This window comes from Dendropsophus ebraccatus, chromosome 10 (genome assembly GCF_027789765.1).
Source record: "Dendropsophus ebraccatus isolate aDenEbr1 chromosome 10, aDenEbr1.pat, whole genome shotgun sequence".
In the NCBI taxonomy this organism is placed as follows: domain Eukaryota; kingdom Metazoa; phylum Chordata; class Amphibia; order Anura; family Hylidae; genus Dendropsophus; species Dendropsophus ebraccatus.
The window spans coordinates 84,896,575-84,920,262 of record NC_091463.1 but is presented as its reverse complement, the minus strand read 5'-3'; the positions used below and the strand labels follow the sequence as shown (position 1 = coordinate 84,920,262).

The 23,688-nt window shown below is 41.5% G+C and overlaps 1 protein-coding gene across 1 annotated transcript in view; it reads left to right on the top strand.

The window, feature by feature from the left end:
• LOC138765662 (leucine-rich repeat and fibronectin type III domain-containing protein 1-like protein) overlaps positions 1-21,874 on the top strand; it is a 34,635-nt gene extending 12,761 nt beyond the window's left edge. Inside the window, exons 3-6 of the mRNA XM_069942624.1 lie at positions 10,477-10,973; positions 12,948-13,019; positions 15,443-15,842; positions 21,823-21,874. Of these exons, the coding sequence (XP_069798725.1) occupies positions 10,477-10,973; positions 12,948-13,006 (556 nt within the window). The 3' untranslated portion in view covers positions 13,007-13,019; positions 15,443-15,842; positions 21,823-21,874. The remainder of the gene's footprint in view (positions 1-10,476; positions 10,974-12,947; positions 13,020-15,442; positions 15,843-21,822) is intronic.
• Positions 21,875-23,688: the final 1,814 nt, after the last annotated feature.

The following is a 23,688-nucleotide window of genomic DNA, read 5'->3' as shown; positions in this document are numbered from 1 at the left end:
GGAAATCTTTACTTATTTTGCTAATTCAAGGTCATATATTACATACAATTAGCTGTACAGGCTTCTTGTTCTGCAGGGAATGAACCCTTGGGCCTTTTTAGATTGCCCCTGCTGAATAGCCCTGCACTAAATGGCTGATGTTACATTTTACATTCATGGTTTACTCTAATATGAAATAATATTCCCCAGAAGGAATTAATCTCACTATATTCTTCAGCAAGTGATCTGTACAGAAGCGTTCTCCCCGGCCTTGCAGATTGACGCCGGTAAGCCCCTGTATTATCTCCTGAGGCTTTATGCTCTGCCTGTCATCCAGCACTTATCTATGGCTTCAGTCTTCTGTCTTCATTGGGTCTTTTCTGACTTGGTCCACTAGCTTCTTTATATCCCTTCGCTATCAGTTCTATTTCTTCTGCTTAGGCTGCCTTCTGCCGGTAATCTTCAGTTTTGGTCTTCGCTCTTGTTTGTGTTCGCTCTACTCTGTCCGGGTTCTTCTCTGTGGCACGAGCCAGCTTAATCCCATTTTTGTGAACTTCTAATCTTTCAATGTTTTTTCTGTTGCCTTATCGGAGTTGGAGCAGTATTGGACTAAAATGCCGTTAGACCTTGGTGGGTTCCATTGGTCCCAGTTATTCTATTACAATGTTTGTACCCCATCCCCTTCATATTGTAGAAATTAGGTGGACCCTAATTCCCAAATTGGGTTGCTCAAATTTTACTGTCCCTGATGATAAAACACATATTAGAATTACTTGTAAGAATATTTGTACACTTGAGTTCACTATACTGTTCCCGGTAGAACATGGATGTGGGTGGCCGGGGGGTGAACTGTTTAACAGCTTGACAACTTTACTGGTACAGATGCTTGATAGTTACAATTTCTGTATAGACAGAGGCACAATCTTATTAATGGTTACATAGACTGATTGTTTCCCCAACAACAAATGTCAGCTAGGCTGTCCTAGGCCTTAGGGGCCTATTCAACGGAGCGATATTCTCCAAAATCAGACTGATTTGGGCAGATATCACTCCATGTAATAAAAACAATGACCAGCCAAACAGCCGATTATCGTCTCATCGTTGGCTTTTAGTAAGTTCAAACAATATCGGACAATAAATAAAGTAAAATAATAAAGATTATACTTACCTGTCCAGGCTCCCCCAGCTCAACGCAACTGCTGTTAAAGCTTCTAAAGCTGTCTTTGAAGTGACAGGACACTCAGCTAATCACTGGCCACGGTGCTGACCCATCTCAGCCAGTGATTGGCTGAGTGACCAGTCACTGCACAGAGCTTCAATGGCGGCTGCGGTGGGTGAACAGTGAGCAGGACACCGGGGGAGCCTGGACAGGTAAGTATAATCTTTACTACTTTCTCTCTAAAACAAATGCTACAGGGACATCACTAGCGATATATACACAGACCTTGGTGCATGATAATCGAGCCATTTATTAGGCTCTGTAAGCAAGTACCGATCGAGCAGGTCTGCTCTCGCTCAATCACTGTGTTATTCAGGCCATGTAATACAACACTTATTGACTAGCTTGGGCCAGATAAGTCACTCGTATAAATCTCTCTTTCTCTTGTGTACGATGTGTCTCTGATCAGTTTAGTGCCGTCCCTCTTCCCTCTTGAGCACAGCTTTCTTATGTCTAATAGCTATCCAGGTGTCCTAATCTTGCACCCTCAGGGGGTGCACCCACTGGACAAGCTGTCCCTGATCTCTCATCTAGTCTATTCTGCAAGCCTTTATATAACATAAGCCACACTCCTAGTTACAGGGAGCACTAGCTCTGTGTTCACTGTGAGAGAATTTCCATTCATCTGCTTCTCTCCCCGCCGCCCTGTGCTGGGGAACCATTGACATCTGAAAGTGTACAAAAACAAGGTATATAAAGGAAGGTGCATGAGAAGAGAATCAAGTGTTATACATTATTATATCATTGCTAGCTGGAGCGCCCCGGTCACTCTGCTGTACTACTGCAGCCGATAACTACACATAGTGCAGGAAAGGTTAATGCATAAGTGTGAACAAGGCTAGGAAAGCACCATTCCATTATGTCTCCGGCCAACTACATCTTTATTTCTCCGTGCAGTTACACAGACGACCATTGTTTGGCCGTGAAACCAGCCGGAGAAAGCTGGATAGATCCAACGGAAGACAACAAGACATATCACGTTCCTAGGTCCCCTGCCGATTCTTTATTGCCTTCACCAATAAACCGTCTAAAACGAGCAATGAGATATCCCGTATATAATGTAAATGTTTATATGTAGATGTAAGCTGATGCTATAAACACCTCTTTAGGTATCTTCCACTAACCTTGAGTAACTGTACATCATGCCGAGGACTCCATTCTTGCTTCAAAGCTATATTGAGAATTCTGCAGCTTCCTCTGACCGCTGACCTCACATATCCCAGCAGAGCCCGCTCTACTGATTCCAATTCTGGGAAGTGTGGTATTTACACACTCATGGTAATGTACTCCCATACAGAGAAAAAAAAAAATTAACCCTTCCAGCATGCAAAGCGTAAGACGATATTGCATCATAATAAATTCAGCACTGATGGACTGGATTACCTTGGTGCACGTTGTATAGATATACATATATACATACACTTTACTCTTCTTATTATTGCATGCAGACTGTATCAGCTTTGGGGTAATATATAACTAGATTATATGTACCTAATTTGATCACAAAAGCGATACAGGGTTCTCCTCTGGATCAGTCTGGTTCTTTTATTTCCCGCAGGTTGTCCAGTCCTCGTCTTGATGCACACGGAGCCAATACAGTGGCATGCATTCATCGCACTACATGGGCCACCATTTAGTAATTTAGACTGCAATGGAATATGCCATAACTTGGAGACATATATAAAAGTACTATATGGGCCTATAGATGTAGAATAAGGAATTTGTACAAAATGGATATGTAATACAGTTGGGTGCAAGAGCCTCTAAAGGGTTACTCCCGAGGTGTCAGAGGTGTCCAAGGTGTCCAACTGGTGTCAGAAAGGTATACAGATCTTTAAATGACTTCTATTATGAAAATTTTCAAGTATTCCATTACTTATCAGCTGCTGTATGCCCTGCAGGAAGTGGTGTATTCTTTCCAGTCTGCCTACTACTACTCTGGACAATTCCTGTCACGGACAGAGAGCACTGTGTCAGAGTTTTCTGCCTTAACATGAGCTCACCTACCACTAAAATACAAGTTGTGTTGCAATACTAGCATGGGGCTCGTAGCTCTTTAGTTACAGTACAGGCCACTATCATTCATGGCACAACCTAGTTATGTATCTTCAGACTACTAAAGGTGAACACACAGCCGTTATAGAGCCCCTAGAGGCCCTTCCACAGATATTTCTCATTATCTGCAGTTTAGGTGGTGGGATCAGAGCGGGGCTGTTCACAGTATTAAGTGCTTTCTTACCCATACTTCTCTGGCCTAGTCACACAAGGGGTTAAATTATGCACTGAACTGAGAGGGAAGCTGATCTTCCTTCTTGCTCTTTCTCTCTCCTGCACATAGTAGTAGTTAAGCCCTGCCCCCACTTCCTGTCTTCTGTCCTGGTCTCTCTGTTACTAGAGACAGAATTCCCCTTACAACAGGTAGTGGACAGCAGAAGGCAGAGAAGTGAGACACCTAGTGGTCACAATGTTGGAACTATTTTACTAGGGTAAGGAGTTATTTTTGGTAAATGTTTGAAGTGATTTAAAAAATTAGCCTTTACATAATCTAATACATGAAGGGAAGTTGTTTAAAATGATGGTGACCATTCGATACACTATTAGTCATGCAAAGGCTGCAACTAAATATGATTCTTGTCCATTGGCTATGTCTGCTACTGTAGCTCATCCTTATTCATGTAGCGCATCGGCAATTCCAGACTAAGCCCAGGGGCGAGAGTGATGTTGTTACTAAAAAAGAAGTAGACCCTGTTTTCTCATCTCGGGTAACCCCTTTAAACTAGCTGAGGAAAAGCAAGGAATGTTCTCTGCCACTTCACAAAAAAATAGAATCTAAATATTAGGAGGCATCTGAGGTTATTTCGGAACAGATGGTTCCTCGCAAAAGGATTACACAACAGTTTTTTTCCCATCTTCTTGTAATATCTGATGACTTCTTCTGCTAGCGTGGTGCCTGATATCTCTCACACAAGTGTTCTTAGCAATAATCTTTGCTCAGGCTAATGGGTAGATCAGAGAGTCCCCTAGCTATATTAATACCGCATGAATGACTATGCTAGAATTAAAGGGGTAAACTCAAAATAGACTCCATAGACTCTACACAGATTGCCTTATCTGGGTTATTCATTTCTCTATCGGTCGCCTTACCAACCTAGACATGTCCACCAGTGGTCCCAGTTATGGTGGCACTGCTTATCTGGTTGTCCTGTCTTCCCATGCTAGACTTATACTCATGGAGGACAAATACAGTTGGGTCCACCCATAAATCAGTGCATAGAAATGAAGAGGAAGACACTGGGTATGTGCATTAGCCATAATCCAGCTCATAAGTACAAAGAACTTGATGTCTTTCAGAGCACAGTTATAGCTAGACTTCATTCAAGTACCCAGGCCATGGCAGAGGGTCCTCCTGGTACCCAGCACACGGGACACATGCCCACTAGTCTTACATTTTTGCTTGAGTAGGTACAAGTAGCAACCATCATACGGCAGCAAATAGTGCCAGTCCAGCCATGGTGCTTTATGGCCATGTGGAGATGAGCTGTAACTTTGTCTACCAACCTGGAGATGAAAAGTGGAGGCCCAAAGGTTACACGAAAGAAATCTATACCGTCAAAGGTGACATATTCATGTCTTATTGTTGCAATAATAAATTCTACAGCGATCCAAAAGCCATAGGGATGGTATCCTCCCTCCTGATGGTGTCCTCCCTCCTGATGGTATCCTATCCTCCCCCGCTGACAGGTTAAGTGCAAACAGATAAAGGGTTAGTTACAAAATCGTTGAAACTGCAGCTACATCTCCCTCCTCCCTGGCTTATTATTTTACTGTATCTTTCCTGTTGACAATTTGTAGGTATCAACAGGGACTTTTGTTTTATATTAAGAATAAACTGAAGATAGAATATTTTTTATTTCCTGAGAGAAGGAGATTGCAGCTGCATCCCCCTTCTCCCTGAATTCCTTATATTATATTTTGACTTTCTTTTTTATGGACCATTAAAACGAATGTACTGTACCATCTCATAATTGATACCCCCCACCCACCCTGTGTAACGATATCCCTGCTCCTCGCTGACACGATTCCATTAGAATCAAGTCTGGCCACTGGGGATATCGTTACACTGGGGGTGCCGGGCAAAGTGCACATGACAATGGCGCAGAGCATGGGCAGGGTACTGCCAACAGGGTAATAAAAAATGTTTTAAATGCGAGATGGTACATTTGCTTTACTTTAATTTTGCAAAAATTTTAAATAAAAAAAATTAAAACTGGATCCCCTGCTTCAGTACAGGGTGCAGCAATGCATAATGTACACTCCATGAAGCATTGGTGCTTATATTTGCAACAACATGCATGTCTACTTGGAGGTAAGCTCCAAAGCTGTATGCATGGACACTTACATTCACTACATTCCTTAGGCAGGCAAGATGCAATGTATGATCCACCGCTCATTATACAGGAACAGGGACACCTTTCATTTAACAGCAGTCCCTGCTCTCTGTGCAAATCTGAACCAGCCATCAAATTCGAATGACATTTTAACAATCCCACTCTATCGAGGATGTTTAGGAACATCTAGAGCTCAGATCCAATTTATAGTGGGTCAACAGGCTCTGGAAGATGCATCAATTATCTTGTATTACTTTTAAGTATATGTATGCCCCACTGCTTTTTATACAGGAACAGGGACTCCTGTCATTTAAAAGCAGTCCCTGCTCCTGTGCAAATCTAAATCGGCCATCAAATCCAAACTTTGAGATTTGAATAATCCTACTGTATCAAGGAGGTTTGGGAACATGTAGAGCTCAGACGCAATCGGCAGTAGGCCAACAGGCTTTGTAAGATGCCTCTATTATCTTGTATTACTTTTACGCATATGATTTTCCTTTTAAATAGCGTTATAATTGTATTCTTACATTCCATTAGAATCTTTGTAGCATGTTGATTCCCTGATAATGGTGTTGTTGGCAAGGAAGGGACTTGAGAAGTGAAGGTCACTGAACGATGGGACCCTGGATTTTCATTACTTGTGGAGGCAGGGAGTTAATTACAGTAATAAATTATAGTGGAGAGCTCCTTAATATGTATGATGTGGAATTATCCACATATAATCCCCTTCTTTGAGCAGGAAACTGTTCACACCATCTCAGCCTGTGTAAACAAATTATTTATAAATAGGTTAGTAACACACACGCCACTTGAAGTATAATCGTCCTCATCGTTTCATACATCATTCCCTAGAGGTCGATTTTTTCAGTACTTTGTTGTACAAGAAGTTTGATTTTTTTTTTTTCCCCACTTGCACAAAGCCTGGCGAAAGGAACAAGACGTGAATTAATAAGATGTAAAATCTTACAGAAGGACATTAATCAACAGTGTGGGAAGCTGCGTACCCTGACATCTGGTGAAAGGGCTAGTCCTCACTTACTGTATACACGTCTTTTTAAGTTTAACGCGTTTCCGGTCTTCATTAAACGTGCCCCTTCTTCTGGTCAGTTATTAAAAAATGACATTTACATATTTGTCAATTACTCCTATTTAAGAATCTCAAGCCTTCCAGTACTTATCAGCTGCTGTATGTCCTGCAGGCAGTGGTGTATTCTCTCCAGTCTGACACAGTGCTCTCTGCTGCCACCTCTGTCCATGTCAGGAACTGTCCAGAGCAGGGGCAAATCCCCTTTTAAGATATATTGCTTGAACACATGTTACCTTATGATTTATTGTTTACTTTTCCTTGCTTTTCTTTATACTTTATACAATGTGTTATATAGGTTGTCCGTTTTTGATTTGCAAAAAATTGCAATGTTTGCAAAATTATATTGAAAAATTTTATAAAATATATTGAAACAGAAAACCTCTCCTGCTCTGGACAGTTCCTGACATGGACAGATGTGGCAGCAGAGAGCACTGTGTCAGACTGGAAAGAATGCACCACTTCCTGCATGACATACAGCAGTTGATAAGTGCTGGAAGACTTAAGATTTTTTTTTATATAAGTAATTTACAAATCTATATAACTTTCTGACACAAGATAATTTGATTTTTATTTCTCTTTGACTACCGCTTTAAGGGTATGTTCACACTGAGGAATCCGTACACATTCCATAAGGAATTAAAGAGGAAAGATTTCTGCTTGAAATTCCTTGCCTATTCAGCTATGGCAGAATAGGAGCAGAATCCAAGCAGAATTCAAGCTGATTTATAGTAGAATGAAAGCAGAATCCAAGCCCCATCGACTACTATAGGATTACTCTAGCGCAACCTATCAATTCTTCGGGCTGAAAGTGGATCCGCATTGACATTTTCTGGACGGAAATTCTACAGTCTATGTACTGTATGTGTAAAGTACATAAAAAAATACCCTACTGTATTTTAGAAAAGCATTTGAAGGGGTTATTTGGGATAAGAAAAACACGGCTGCTTTAATCTGAAACAGCGCCATGCTTGTCCTCAGGTGGTGTGTGGTATTACAACTTGGCTCTATTCACTTCAGTGGAACTGAGCTGCAATACCACAGGTAGGTAAGCTTATTCAATGTCTTATACTACAAGGGGATGGTGCCTGAAACAGGGATTCAAAGGACACCAAGTTGTTCATGTTTCTTGCAATGTTTCTTTAAGGAATGGATTGAAATAACAGACTGTAATGTACACTAAATAATTAATGGGAAAGAGATGAAGACTGAAGACAAAATACTTCCTGACAAGCCCTGCCAGGAGACAAAGATGGACCTTATCATAATAACTTTAATGTGGCGCCAAGGTTTGGAAAATAGGGTTTCTTACTCTAATATCCATGTGTATAAATGTACTGTCCCTGCACCTCAGTGGTAATAAAGTAGTATTTTTTTTTTTTGTAGATTTCCCTGAAAATAGGATCATTCATATTTTCTGCTGCCAGTACTGCAGAACTTGGCAGGGAAATCTGGTAACAAGTGTTGAATTTCTCTGCAGCACCCCCAGAGGGCAAATGAGGCATTACATGATGCTGATTGAAATCAATGAACTGTAGCTGTAGCTGATTTTCTATCCTGTTGAAACATTAAATGGAAAAAATTGTTAAAGACTACTGAAGGCAAAGTTGTGTGAGATGTGTCTGTACACTGCTGTTAATTCTTCGGAGCTGCTTTATGGCCTAAAATACAACATTAGATTAGGGGTAGGGGCTTAATTACCCGGCTCTTTGCCTCGGGTAGGCATTCTCCTAGTTATGGCGTTGATTATTTACTTTTAATTGATTCAGATCCCGGAGCCGGCTATAAAACCCGGTCTCTTCTCTTGTAATGGTTTTCCGTTTCTAAAAAAAACAACACTTGATTTATATAGACTTCCGTTTTTCTTTTCCGAGCTTCATAGCATTATCGCATTGTCTTGTGTTTGTTTGTATTTGAAAGTCATTAGCAAATAACCCAATTACTTTTTTTTTAATGAGATTTAAGAGTATTGTAGTCTAGTATGTATTGTATGTACACTGAACCATTAAACTACTGCGTACTACACGGCTATGCAAATGGTGGGTGACAGCCAAGACTTGAACCGGTTCTTACAAGGTTATGGGTGACAAGGGTCTAGCAGAAGTCAATCCTGTTTGGAGGTGACTTTGAACTCACTTGTCAGGGTTTATAATTTATGGGATAATTCATCAATAGCCTCAATGATAGCAGCAAAGGTCATAATGTAATTAAAAGTGGATGTGTGTAGAATAGGTATATATGGGGGTGAAATTTATAATATTTTGCCCTGGTAGATCCAAGGATCATAGGTTCCATCATGGCTTGTTATATGTGATCTCTATATGTGAGTGAAAACTCTAATTAGGTTGCTGTATTGGGCATGATCCTTTGTAAAGTAACAGTGCCAACTTGCCATTCCTTGATCACCTAAGAGTGATCTGACCACGTGATCACGTTAATTTATGGAGACCCTGGTGACAGGAGACTAATCGCTCAAGCTGGCCACATGCCCTTATTGCACAAATAGTCACAATCTATGGACCATATTTCAAGCATATACTAAAGTAGACACTAAAATGGTATAAATCTACTTCCATAGGGGCAACCACAGAGAATAGGCAAACAAAATGTGCTTATTGCCAGGGCTTCCAGAGTTAACTGATTCTAACAAAATTTGCACCACATTTCTCAAAAAATTCAAATTTATTTAAAGTATGCGCAAGAGCAGGGACTCCTATCAAAACAGGAGTCCCTGCTTCTATATCTTGTCATTCGGTTAGCATCACTGGGCAGAGTGATCTCCCAAAAGTGAACAGTAATGCTGTATTTGATGTTGGTACTCAATACATTCACTGGGACATCATGCCCTAGGCCTGGTTAATAAAGTAACAGTGTACAGGAGCAGGAACGCATGACAGGTGTTTCTGCACCTGTCTTGTAACTTTTTAATCCATATCGAATTGGGATTTAAATTGAATCCATTTAGTAATCCCTAGTGCTAAGCAGACTTGCTCAGGTTTGCGAACTCTCTCCAAACCCAAACATTCAGCATTTGACTTTCAGTGGCTGGAGAAGTTCAATGCCACCCTATGGCTGCCAGAAAAACAAGGATACAGTTTATCCATGTTTTCCAGGACTCCCTAGGGTGGCACCTAACTTCCCCAGCTGCCGAAAGTCAAATGCCAAGCATTCTGGTTCGAAGAACGTTGCTGAACCTGAACAGTTTAGCAAGTCTGCTCAATACTAGAACTCACTAATACACAGAACTGACTAATATTATAGGTTTTTTATTACTCATCATGCCAAACAAGGCAATTTGAAAAATTGGTTAATATTAATCACAAACAACCTTGCACTCCAGTATTAAGAGCATAAAACTCAGCATAACAGAAACGTGAGATTCATAATCACAGTAAAGATGGGAAAGAACACTGCATAAATCACCAGCAGACAACCCAAATGCCAGTAAATCAAAGAACCTCCTCAAGGAGAAGAAGTAACCAAGTCGACAAATAAATCCATGTTAATAAAATAATAAGTAGCACTATGAATAATTAAGAACCTTGAAAAGTTTTCCTAAAGACTTCTCGATAGTCAGCAGGTAGAAGAACGAGACACTGAGACATGTGGATAAGATAACAGACTCCATATATATAACGGAAGGGTTTCTTCTCTGGTGACCATGGACCCATAAAAGCATAATATAACCCAAGGGTAGAGTACATGGACCAGTCGTTCTTTTTCTCACCACAATCTTCTATGGTGTTAATATTCACCAGACTTCTTTATTTGTACCCTTATAATTTTTTTTTCTCCTTTTCATACAGGATGATACCTCCAAACAATCGAAGCTTCTTGATCAATGACTTGGCTCCAGGACGGGAGTATGACCTTTGTGTCTTGGCTGTCTACGACGATGGGATGACTTCACTCACTGCCACGAGAGTTGTAGGATGTGCCCAGTTCAACACGAAAGAGGAGAATAGCCAGTGCCAACCGCTGCACACTCAGTTTCTTGGAGGCACCATGATCATCATCATCGGTGGCATCATCGTGGCTTCTGTACTGGTTTTTATCATTATCCTGATGATCCGATATAAAGTATACAGCGGTCAGGAGGAAGGAGGGAAAGCCAGGGTCAGCAATGTATATTCCCAGACAAATGGACAACAAGGCATGGCCTGCGCCCACTCTTGTGTCAAGCTGACGGGCGCTCCTGAGGAACTACCATTGACTACAGATTTCACTACAGAAGAAGAAGTGTCGCAAAGCACAAAATCAACACAAGATGCATGTGATCCAAAATGTTCTGTACCTGACCAAGGTGAGCAATATAAGTATATAGGGAATTAAGGGCAAACAATAGGATGGGTTTACAAATTTAAGGTGGGTTTACAAATTTGTTGGTATAGATTAGAGATGAGCGAACCTCGAGCATGCTCAAGTCGATCCGAACCCGAACTTTCGGCATTTGGATTAGCGGTGGCTGCTGAAGTTGGATAAAGCCCTAAGGCTATGTGGAAATAATGGATATATAGTTATTGGCTGTATCCATGTTTTCCAGACAACCTTAGAGCTTTATCCAAGTTCAGCAGCCCCCGCTAATCAAATACCGAATGTTCGACTCGAACCCGAACCCGGTTCGCTCAACTCTAGTATAGATAGCAAAATGCCTCTTAATAAACTTGTCAGACCAAAATCTTAGGGTTATAAATGAGAAAAGTGGGCTTAGTTTAGCTTTCTACGAAGCACAACTATCCGCTTTTCAACCCTGCTGTATGCCTGCTCTGTAAAGAAGGTGGAGACCACCTTGAAAACATTGATACAGCCATAGACCGTATCCATGTTTTCCAGGGCTGTATCCATGTTTTCTAGGCTGCCCATAGGCTGTTTCCACCTTCTCCACGGAGCAGGCATACAGCATAACTCAAAAGCCAATAGTTCTACTTCATACAAAGCTAAACAAAGCTGGCTTCGCTCATCTCATCTTAGGGTCCTTTTACAAGGTCGGATATGGGGCCTGATATGGGATGCAGGTTAGTGCCAGTCTGAAAGATTGGCGATTGTTTGCAGTACCTTTGGAAGGCCTAACTAATTACGTGGCTGGGCTGGACGAACAATCACTGTATGGTTTGCGTGGCCGTTTACACAGAGGGATGTGTGGCTGATAGCAATCAATTTTGAATTGCACCAAAGATGAGTTCAGCATTTTCCTGCTCCTCAGCTGATCACTGACACTTCTACATAGGCCAAATACCAGCCAAAGGAGTGTTTCTACCAATGCTCCTTGCTGATAATTACTATGTAAAAAAAGCTTTTGGCTCCTTACTTCTCCAGCAACTTCCTTCTTTTTTGCTCACTTATATAGGGTTTTAAACAGTAATAATACGCAGGAAAGTGAGTAGATAAGATAAAGTTGGTAATGAAAAATAGGTGGTAAGTTGGGGTGGGGTAGGTAGGTCCCCTCTGTTAGTCGAAGAGACTGTGTCAGCAGGTTTATGCTGTCCTATGTAAGGGTAGCATAAACTAGTAACAGAGAAGCTGAACAGAATGTATCCCTTACATTGTTAAGTAGTCCTCTCCATGAGCCTGGTAGTCCTCATTATTCAAATGGAACAGAAAACTCCGCCCACCACCTGCTGATTGGCAGTTATCTATCCATGTTGTGTATAGGCAGTCAACTGTCAATCAGCAGCTGGAGAGCGGGGGAAGGGGTGTGGCAAGAATCATATTCTCCTGCATATTAGGAGAATGGTTGAACAAAATGATGTAAGTAATAAACCGATCCGTTCAGCATCTCTGTAACTAGTTTATGCTGTCCTACTTTAAGGTGGAATAAACCTAGTGACATAGATAGATTGCTCCAGTAAATAATGTTTCTCTTTATGTAGGTGACCCCAGTATGTAGGTGACCCCAGCATGTAGTAAGCTAGTACCCCGGGTAGGTAGTTTCCCCTAGTTTGCTGATATCTTTTATAGGTAGTTTCCCCAGTATGTAGTTTCTCCCAATATATAGTGTGCCCCTTGTATGTAGATCCCTTGTAGATCTTTTGCCAAACTCCACGTGCAAGCATACCCTATCTTGTTGTTGGCCAGAAAGTGATAGAGGCACTAAAATCAGATTACAACCACTATAAAGAGTTATTCTAATAAAACCTGGCAGGATTTTAGGAACTCAATAATGGATATTGTCATCACATTACAGGTTGACATGAAAAGTAGAATGTAGAAGAATATGAGACCGTTCACATACGGTATGAAAGATGTTGGGCTAATTTGGTATCCTTGACATTGACAGGCTGTACGAATACCGGGGAGAAGAGGTTATCTTGTGAGTGGACAGATGTCAACATCTGATGGAAGCTTAAAGGTATGAAGAACTAGCTCCTGATGTAGTCGCAGAACACTATTATTACCAGACATTAGGCTCCTGATGACAGTCATCAAGGATTTGTCACATAAAATCTTCACCAGAATAACACAGTAGCAAATCATCCGCCGAATATAGTAACTGTAGAGAGTATATAGGATGTCACTCGGCTGAAAGGGAAAGTTCACTTAAAGGGAATATGAACCTGTGCACCAATATATCTAACATAAAGCAACTTTACATAAAGTATTGATTAAAGACAGCCTAATGTCTTGTGTACACATCTCATCTATTCACAGATCTATTCTCTCTTTCATCTAATGGATATGTGCTGGTTAAAAGGACAAAACATAAGAAAGAGAGTGCAGGATCAGACTACACAGGATTAATTTGTAGTCAGTAACCATGGAGATACATAGGTCTGCATGTGGGCTGCAGACATGATATGACAGGAAATGTTCAATTAGAACAAGTTAAAATGTTGGCAGATCCATTTTAAAGGGGTTATCTAGGACAAGAAAAACATGGCCGCTTTGTTTCAGAAAGAGTGCCACCCTTGTTCTTAGGTTGGGTGTGAGTTTTGCAGCTCAGTTCTCTTGAAGTGAATGGAACCAGTGGCGTTGCTACCATACAGGCAGGGTAGGCAGTTGCTATGGGGCCCGTGCAGAAGGGGGGCCCTGGGGGAGAAGGTAAGAGTGTGTGTCTTTCTGCTTAACCCCTTATGTACTGCAGTTTGTAAGTGACCCAGTGTTTACTTACATGCTGCAACACAAAAAAGATAAGGAGATCTGCTCTGATAACCCCTGACCTCTGTTCTCCAGCTGTGCCATCAAGTAGGAAAATAAGCAGAGTTCCCTGCAGAGGTCAGAGGTTATCAGTGCACAGGCAGTAAAGCAGATATAACCTTGTCTTCTGAACATTGGGTCACTTACACACTGCAGTACATAAGGTGTTAAGTAGAAGGCTTTCTTCTCTGCACCTATGTATTTAACCATAAGGGCACCTAATGGGCCCTTATAGGTAAAAACAGAGGACTGTCATAGCAAGCAGCCATTGGCTCTCTGCTCTGCCAGTCACTCTTGTTGCTGTAGCCAGGATTCTGTCACTGGCCACAAGAGATTTTATTTATTATTTATTTATATATATGCAGTGCTTTGTGTTGTGTGCAAGGGAGAGGGGCCCCTTAACATTTTTTGCTATGGGGCCCTGTGGATCCTAGCTATGCCCCTGAATGGAACCATGTTGTAATTTTACAGATGACCTGAGGAAAGGGTGGCGCTGGTTTTGGAAGAAGGCAGTGATGTTTTTCTAGTCCTGGATAATCCATTTAATGCCTACACATGCTTTCACTTTGGTGAGATTCTGACTACTGATCAATTCTTCATACAATGCTGTTTTGAAACATATGTCTTTCTGACTGATGTTTCCAATACTTCATTGACAGATTGGTTAGGCTGTATTGAAAACACAAGAAAATAACATAAATGTCCATCTCTGAAGCCGTGTAATAGGGAACAATAAAAAAAAAACTAACAGTAAACCTAGAGACGTGGCGAAGCCATAGGTCCAGGTGGCCTTATGAATGTAGAGAAGCCAGGGGTCTTGGTTGTCTCATGTAGAAGAGAATACATGGGTGTGGGTTGTCTCATAAATTTATAGAAACCATAGGTCCAGAATGTTTCATTCATGTAGAGAAGCCATGGGTGTGGGTTGTCTCATGAATGTAGAGAAACCATGGGTGTGAGTTTTCTCATGAATGTAGAGGAGCCATGGGTCCAGGTTGTCTCAGGAATGGAGAGTATCTATAGGCAATTTAATAAATGTAAAGAGGCCATGTTTTTGGGATGTCTAATGAATGTTGAGAAGCCATAGGTCCGGGTTGTTTCATAGATGTAAAGAAGCCTTGATTCAATGTCTAATGAATGGTAAGAAGCTATGGGTAGTCTCGTGCGTTTAGAGCAGCCATAGGTTTGGATATTGATGTGGAGCAATGCAGGCCTCGAGTTGTCCCTAAAATGTAGAGCCAATGTAGATCCATTACATAAGAGCCATTAGAATGGATGGCTATTCTTGAGATGCTTGGATTTGATGGGTCTAAAAGAGCATATAACCAATGTTGATACAAGGGATCCCCTCTGTGATGGCCATATATCCCAATAGGACACAGGCTTAGAGGTTGCCATGATGCAACTTATTAGACTTATTATAACTGATTACAACACGACTTCCCTACGAGGACCTTGCCCACTAGAGATCTCAGAATTATGTAAAAAATTACTACTTAAAAAAACAAACAAAAGTATTTGCTGTCCAGGCCGGGGTACCACCGGTTGGGCCCCCCCCCCCTCTCTGGATGAGCATACGATGCATTATTTATTACTATGATGATTTATTTAGTGTTTGTTTGTGTTTGCTATCCCAAGGATGAAAAGATGGCTAAATGTGGAATGTCGGAAATCTTCGAAGTGATCAGATGGTTAAAAGCTGATTCATCGAGAGGTTATAACGCTGCTGTTTCCTGACCCTCTCATCTGCAGTCGGATTGCTGTTACAGACTTGTTGCCATGGAAATGAGCTGGATAAAGTTTCTGATCCCCCTTCCACATTATTCTCACAAACACGATCACCCCCCCTGTTTCCTAGCCAAACGGTATCTTCTTCAAACCACCTTGGACAATGATGGTCTCAATTCCATTTCTATTTCCCACCGGACCTGAAAATGTTTTCTAGTTTTTTATATATACTTTTGTAAATCACCCAGATATTTTGTAATAAAAATCTCTTCAGAGGAGGCCGGAGCTGTGGATTTCTGTACACCCACAAGTAGGTCATAGCAAATAGTACCAGCAAAGCTTTTCGCAAGCAACCCACAAACATATTGCCTTGTACAATAGCCTTTGCCAAGGACATAAATAAAAGCAGAACAGTATGGGGGGTGTACAGTCTGAGGATACATGGTGAGAGAAGTGAATGCATGAAACTACATATCAGATGGGGTTTCGGAGCTTGCTACAATGGCACTTACCTTGTTATAAACCTGAAAGGCATCAATGGGATTATAAATCCAGTCGGGAATTGGAAAGACGTAAGGATAAAAAAGATTTTGCATGATCAAAGAATAAAGGTTCAGGCTGTATACTGTACTGTAGGGCAACACGAAGAAACCAACATTCATTATCTCCGGTCCCTAGAGGTTTCATTTCTCTTTACACACTATGCTTCATTCGGTGGTGGGGCATCTTAAAAAGGATTTTCACGGAAAGTGTAAACTTGGCCATAGATGAAAGAATCTGAGCTTAAAGGGGCATACTCATCTAAAATACTTATTGCCTATCCACAGATATCCCCTAGATCCCAGAGCTACGTAAACTGTGTAACTTGAAGGCTACACCATCAATAGGAGTTGTGCGAATTATATAGCTTGCTGGATTCGGCTGTTTTTGGCTTCATGATGACCTCTGGCCAGATGGGGCTGGGGATCCCTTGATTTAAAGATAGGTGTGGTCCCAGAGGTGGCACCCACATCTAGGGGATGTTTATGGCACATTCTCTGAACATGTCATAAGTATCTCAGATGGGTAAAATCCCTTTAAAGCTAAAGCCAAAGTTCAGTAATAAAGCCTGTTTTGCTTACGGAGATATCACTATTAGTGTTGAGCAAGCACTTAGAGGGGAACTAATCAAACCTGCTAATAGCCCCTTATAGTGCCCGGGATGCTGAGTAGGAAGGTATGTGTCTCACCTTCCTTTTCAGCGCCGCTCCTGGCCTATTGGAGTAATCTTTGCTTCAGTGCATGGTTAGGAGCACTGCCATGTCATCAGGCCAGCCAGCTCCATTGATTATCATTAGATGGAGCGGGCCGATGACGTGGCAGTCATGAGTGAAGATTACTCCTACTAACAGTTGCTGAGGAGGAAGGGAACACACAGACTAAACCTTCCTCCTCAGCGTCCTGGGCGCTATAAGGGGCTATCAGCGGGTTAGAGTCTTCGGACATCAGTTCTTGAAGGCGCATGGCCGACTTTACTCAATCACCAAAAAGTTTTTGGTTGGGCATGGAGCTTGATGGGGCACCCAGATGGTTGGTCGAACAATATGCTCAAAGGAGCATGCTTGCCCAACAATAACCATTATCTTTCCATTCACATGTACCAGACATTTTTTTTTTGAAAAAAATATAAATTAGGCAAAATGGATGGCAAAACTGTCTCTTTATAACTGATAGCTAATAAAATGTTAGTTATCAGTTTCTAAGAAACAAAACAAACAAAAGTGACAACCTATACACCAGCACTTCCTGTTCTCACTTCCACAAAAATTTCCACAACTGAATAGAAACATACCAGTATCACAAATGTTGATTTTAGTAGCTTCCATGTGAAACTTTTTCCATTTGGTTGACTATTTGTACTTTTCACTAAATAGTCAGATGAGCGGGAACCTTATTGCAGAATGGGGTTTAAATGCTAGGCTTAGGGGGGTGTAAATACAAGGCATGTAAAGCTTCTAACCGCACCTACTTAGCCTCATGCAATTGTGCAATAAGGTTCCCAACCATGTGACTATTTACTGCAGAATACCGAGGGTCTATGAAATACTACGGGTCCTTTTTAAAGGGAATCTTTCACCAATTCTTGGTGCCCCAAATATGCTGACAGTACTATACAATGGTTGAAAAGATGAGTTTAATGATAGCTTTTGTTTTTGTCATTCAGCAGAGAAAAATATAATGATAAAGTCCTGGCCCAGCTGTGTGAAGTGTCCAGGAGGTGGGGTTTCTGCATTGGGTGCACAGAGCTTTCTGTATTGAGTACTTCCAGGGGCCCCTCTCTCTATACTTGAGCTCCAGAAGTCTCCTGATTGGACACTAGAACTGTCATTCTCACTGAGAGGAGAGACTATAGAGAATTCTTAGCTCTTACCATAAAGAACCCTCCTCGTTGGCATTTACAGTCAAGATGGGTGGGACAAAACCTATGTTTTTCTCGCTATGCAGGCTGCTTGTCGAAACACAAGATATTGTTATCCTCACTTCCTCAAACTCTGTATAACGTATGTATGAGTCAAGCTTAAAGCAAATATACCACTGATACATCCCTTTTCTGATTTTTAAATGGATAGACTGGTGCCGGTGCGGGGATGCTCCTGCCATGGTCCTTTTTTTGAACCGTGGCCCGGTTCCTACCTACGGCACCAGTCTATTCCCGGGTGCCGACTGGGGGTGAAGCAATGGAGGCTGGCTGGCCCGCTCCAAGGTTAACAGAACCCCCTCCCCCCTATGATGAGGCTCCATTAGAATCGTTTCTGGACGGAGATGCCAGTCTATCCAAAAATCAGAAAAGCGATGTACATTGGCTTTAATGTTCATGGCGGTAACACCTTATAGTACCTCCATATAGCATTGCATCATAGAAATATTTTTTCCTGAAAGCAATGCTTCTATTTTAAGGCTTCTTAATATACAGTTGCGCTACTATATGTTGAAAACGGAGACGTATTAGGGCCATTGGGACAACTAGGGGTGCCAAATGGGCTCAACCTAAAGGATGACATACAAAGTGCCTTTAAAACCATCTCTTTAAAATTCCCTCAAAGCTTTGGATTAGAAAGGTAAAGGTGTTATTTAATAGGGTATATGAGATCTACAGCAGCCACATCATGTCTTTTATTATGGCCTGCAGTCGAGAACAAGTCAAAATGAGATGTCAAGATCATGGTCGAGCAGGACCATAATTCACTTTGAAGTTTTGTGATTATTTTATGCATGCCGAGCTGTTTCCCTGAGGAACATAATCTCCAGGGATAGTTCCAGGCTTCATAGATTTGTCCTTGGAAATGTCAGTTTTCCTAGTGTTGACTGAAATCACAAAATGTCCCTCTTATTTCAGATGTAAAAGTGAATCCTTGCCTTGGGCACAAGCACATTTCTTGCCAAGGGCCAGATGTAGCATTTCACCTAACAAAGACAGTCCGTCCACTTCTTAAGCTGTGTTACCGAACAACCCTCCGATAAAATAGAAGCCTATGGCCAAAAGGACATTGCATTATGAACAAAAGGCAGATCGACTGGGACTTAAAAGTATAAGACCTAAAAATACTATGTATGTGCTAGTAAAAAAAAAAACACAACTCTTTCAGTTTTGCAACTGATTGCGAAATGTTTTTTCATTTCATGGGTGTAAAGAAGCACTCCAGAGGTTTCTGTTTTCCCTACAGTGGCATCTCTTTCATCCCAGCACAGCTGCATCCATCGGTTTCAATAATGTAACTAGGTCATGTGATCACTAGTCTGACCCACAGAAAGTCACAGTGTTTAAAGTGTCAGAGGAAGTGGTCTGTCCTGGGTCAGCTGACTTCCTGTTAACTTCAAGATGACATCATCACCTATTACATTTCTTCTGGCTATGCTGCTTATTTTTAGCTATGATTTTCCCAAAATCAAGGCAAAATGGCACTATTTTACAGTGATAGTAGAAATCGGGAAAAATGTAAAGTTTAGCAATTTGGGTAGATAAATACAAAATTTCCGGAATGCTTGTTTAAGTCAAGGGTGACCAAGCTTTTCTATTATGGGATCTTTTTTTGTGGAAGCTGAATTAGTTGATGTATCAGAGAAAATGTATCTTGTGAAGGACAGAAGATTATTGGTCCAGAGAAGGACCACCACCAATTTTTTTTTTACATGACACCAAAGTTAAATCCTTCTCCCTTTCTTCTTGTTTTTCCAAAGAGCCTTTAGAAAGAAACAGTTTAAAGTGACTCTGTACCACAATCTGACCCCCCCAAACCACTTGTACCTTCGGATAGCTGCTTTTAAGATCTGTCCTGGGGTCCATTCGGCAGGTGATGCAGTTATTGTCCTAACAACAACTTTTAAACTTGCAGCCCTTTACCAAATGGCAGTGGCCTAGATTGTGTATGCATTAGGCTGGCACAACCTCTCTGTCCCTCCTCCCCGCCCTCCTCATCATTAGGAATGCTCCAGGCAGATTTTCTCCTATTCATCACCTGTGTGAGCACGGCACATGGGCTGGATCGTTAAGGCACCTGTGCAGTGTTCACTGCAGAGGAATAGGAAAAATCCTGCCAGTGGCATTCCTAATGATGAAGAGGGTGGGGAGGAGGGCCGGAGAAGGGGTGCAAAGGTTAGGGCACGGATACTCTAGGCCATGGCCGTTTGGCACAGGGCTGCAAGTTTAAAAGTTGTTTTTTAGGACAAAAACTGCATCACCTGCCGAACGGACCCCAGGAGAGATCTTGGAGTAAAAGCAGCTATCCGAAGGTACAAGTGATTTGGGGGGGAACGATTGTAGGTCCAGAGTTGCTTTAAAAGACTCTAACTTGCTGATATGTCCCTATAATGCATGGGGTGCAGAGGATGAGTTTAATCTTTATGTTAATTAGCCATTTTGGTGCACTGGGGGTGGGCCAGCTACATTGGTGCAGAGAGTGGTAGTCCCACCCCCAGTGCACTAAAATGTCTAATTAGCATAAACCGGAAACTCCTAATAGCACAGAAACAGTGCCGAGGATGAATGTGAGAAACTTACCTTCAGCCTCAGCCTCCCTTGCGCAATAGGCATATATCAGCAGATATGTTTCTTTTAACTTGCTGATAGTTTCCCTTTAACCTCTTAAGAACATGACCTGTTCAATAAACATTTTAGCACCCCGTAATCATATAATGTGGCAATCATATTATTCGGAAGGCACTTCCTCTAAACCTTCCTTCTAAAGGTTAAATGGGCAACATTGGAGTCATCGCTAATCCCAGCCATTAGAGCACAGTGACAGCTACTAGAGATGAGCGAACCTCGAGCACTCATGGGTTCCTCCAAACCTGAGTGAGCGGCATTTGATTACCGGTGATTGAAGAAGTTGCATGCAGCCTTAAGATTGCCTGAATAACATGGATAAAGCTGTAGGCTGGTGGCAAATCATCAAGATCTACTGGTTATAAGCTGTATCCATGTCTTCCAGGACTCCCTAGGGCTGTATTCAACCTCTTCAATCACTGGTGATGAAACGCTGCAGGTTGCTGGAGTTTGGACCAATCTGAGTGTGTTGAGGTTTACTCATCTCTAACCTCTACCTGACAGGTGTCCATTAGAGATTATTGTACTCAAACCTTATCAAACCTTCTGCATTTGATTCCCGATGCCTTCCCGGTCTGTGGGGAAGGAGGAGACAGCCCGGGTACCGCCTGGAATTCCGGGATTCAGCCATCAGGAATCAAATGCGGAAGGTTCGACAAGGTTTGAGTTCTATAGAACCTAAGATTTTCCGCTGTTCGTTCATTTCTAGTGTCCATGCCTTCACTTTACCCTACATTTACTCTACGTCAATATGTCTCCCTAGTTTTTAAGCATAAAAGTACTGGAGTGGGCAAGGGTTAGGTCTTGTCTGGTGGCAAGCACACTAAAACATGAGGAAGCCAACCAGTGACCTGGTGGCCAAACATGAAGATCTACTGGTCAATGTTCCGCAGCCTATAGGTAGATCGTGATCAGCTATTTGGCCACAACGTGACCTAAGTTCTAAATGTATTGTGCTAGGTTTTGCATCTTTCCCACACTATGATAGAAGAGCAAAAATACGCAGAAAAAACAGACACTAAACTAAACGCCAACTTAGGCAGCTAATTGAGTGTAACGCGAGCTGGTCCGTCCACCAGTCAGCTTCACTTCTAGGATTAATAGTTCAGCCAGAATAAGGCCTTGATCCTCTGTACTGTTAATGATGAACAAGCTGAACGCTGATAATCTGCTTTCCCTTTCTGTCATTTGTCTCTTTGCGGGACAGACTTGGATTCAGCTTCTCTCAGGCTACCGATTTCCAACCAATGACACAGACAGATCTCAGCTGCCAAAGCCGAAACGGAGAAAAGATACGAGACGAGAAATGAGTATGCCAATTCCTTCTATTTGGGGCAATGATTTTCCATTTGTACAGGCCAAGCAATTTATCTAGGTGGAAAAAGACTCACTTAGGACTCAATACAGTACCCACACAACACTATGGGCCATGCTATACCTAGACCGAATGAGCCTCGGACTTCATATGAAGGTATACAGAGGATCTTCTCATTGATTCCTTACAGACCTATTACTTTTAATAGTGGACGGTTTAGTACAGTTGTTTCCAGTGTTGATCCCCTATTAGGTTAGGTTCACATCACGATTATCCCATATATGAAACGTATACATCATCATCCTGTCAAAACTCTACTATAATGTATCAACACGAAGCCCAAACTGGTTAGCTGGTTAGCTCCTAGAGGATTGCGTGGACTGGATACAATCAAAGCAAATGCTTAGGTGGGGGAAGTAATAGGGCTGAATTCACACGCCGCAAATTTGTAGGTCCGCAGCAATTTATAGCACAATACACGTAGAATAGGATTTTAAGAACCTCGCCACGTTGCAGAAAAAAAATCCATAGAGATTAAGGAACATGCCGAGGAGTTTTAAATCCATACTGCGAAATTGCTATGGACCTTCAGGCTATGTTTTTTAGCAGTACTATAGACATGTAAAAAAAACGACCGTAATTCATAATAGTAAAATATGGCCGTTTTTCATCTACCTTTAAATTATAGGCATAAGCCTTAGGATACGTTTGAATGTATACTAAGGTTTTTATTCTTTGGATGTTTACAAGAATATTTCACCCACTGACAGCGAAGTGGTATATTAAAAATAATTAACAGGTAAAATCTAATGGGAATTTATTAAAGGGATTGTCCAAGGAAAGACATGTAATAATAATAATAATAATAATAATAATAATAATAATAATAATTTTTATTTATGTAGCACCAACAGATTCCGCAGCACTTTACAATTCTATTGTAAGACATTTGTTTAAAAAGGGGGTCAATGTAGTTTAAAAATAACAAAATGCAGGATACTCAGTCTGGCTGAAACTGGCAGAAGTGGGGCACCGGCACAGCTGAGACCAGGGGTTTGCTGAGTGGGCATTTTTGGTTTTAGAAAGTGATATATAAATTGGTATCAGGAACTTATACAGATTTGTAAATTAGTTTTTATTTAAAAATCTTAAGTCTTCCGGTACTTATCAGCTGCTGTATGTCCTGCAGGAAGTGGTGTATTCTTTCCAGTCTTACACAGTGCTCTCTGCTGCCACCTCTGTCCATGTCAGGAACTGTCCAGAGCAGGAGAGGTTTTCTATGGGGATATGCCACTGCTCTGGACAGTTCCTGGCATGGACAGAGGTGGCAGCAGAGAGCACTTTGTCAGACTGGAAAGAATACACCACTTCCTGCAGGACATACAGCAGCTGATAAGTACTGGAAGACTGTAGATTTTTAAATATAAGCAATTTAAAAATTTATACAAATTTCTGGCAACAATTGATTTAAAAACATTTTTTTTTTCCAAAAGTAGCCCGAAGAAATGTATGAAGAAACAATGTTTTGTCCAGGGAGATGATTTTTTTTTCTTTTTAAAGAACAGCTTGGATTTAAAAAAAAAAAAAAACACTGTCTGGGGATCTGATGGGTCTCAGCTTTCTTTCCTAAATTAATCTCACTGAATAACTCCTTTAAATGGCCATAAAATCCCATTTAAGCTCAGAGGGATCTAGAAAACATTACTTGGTTGTCAAATGGCTCTGAAGACTCATTATCCCCCACACTAGGTCAGGTGT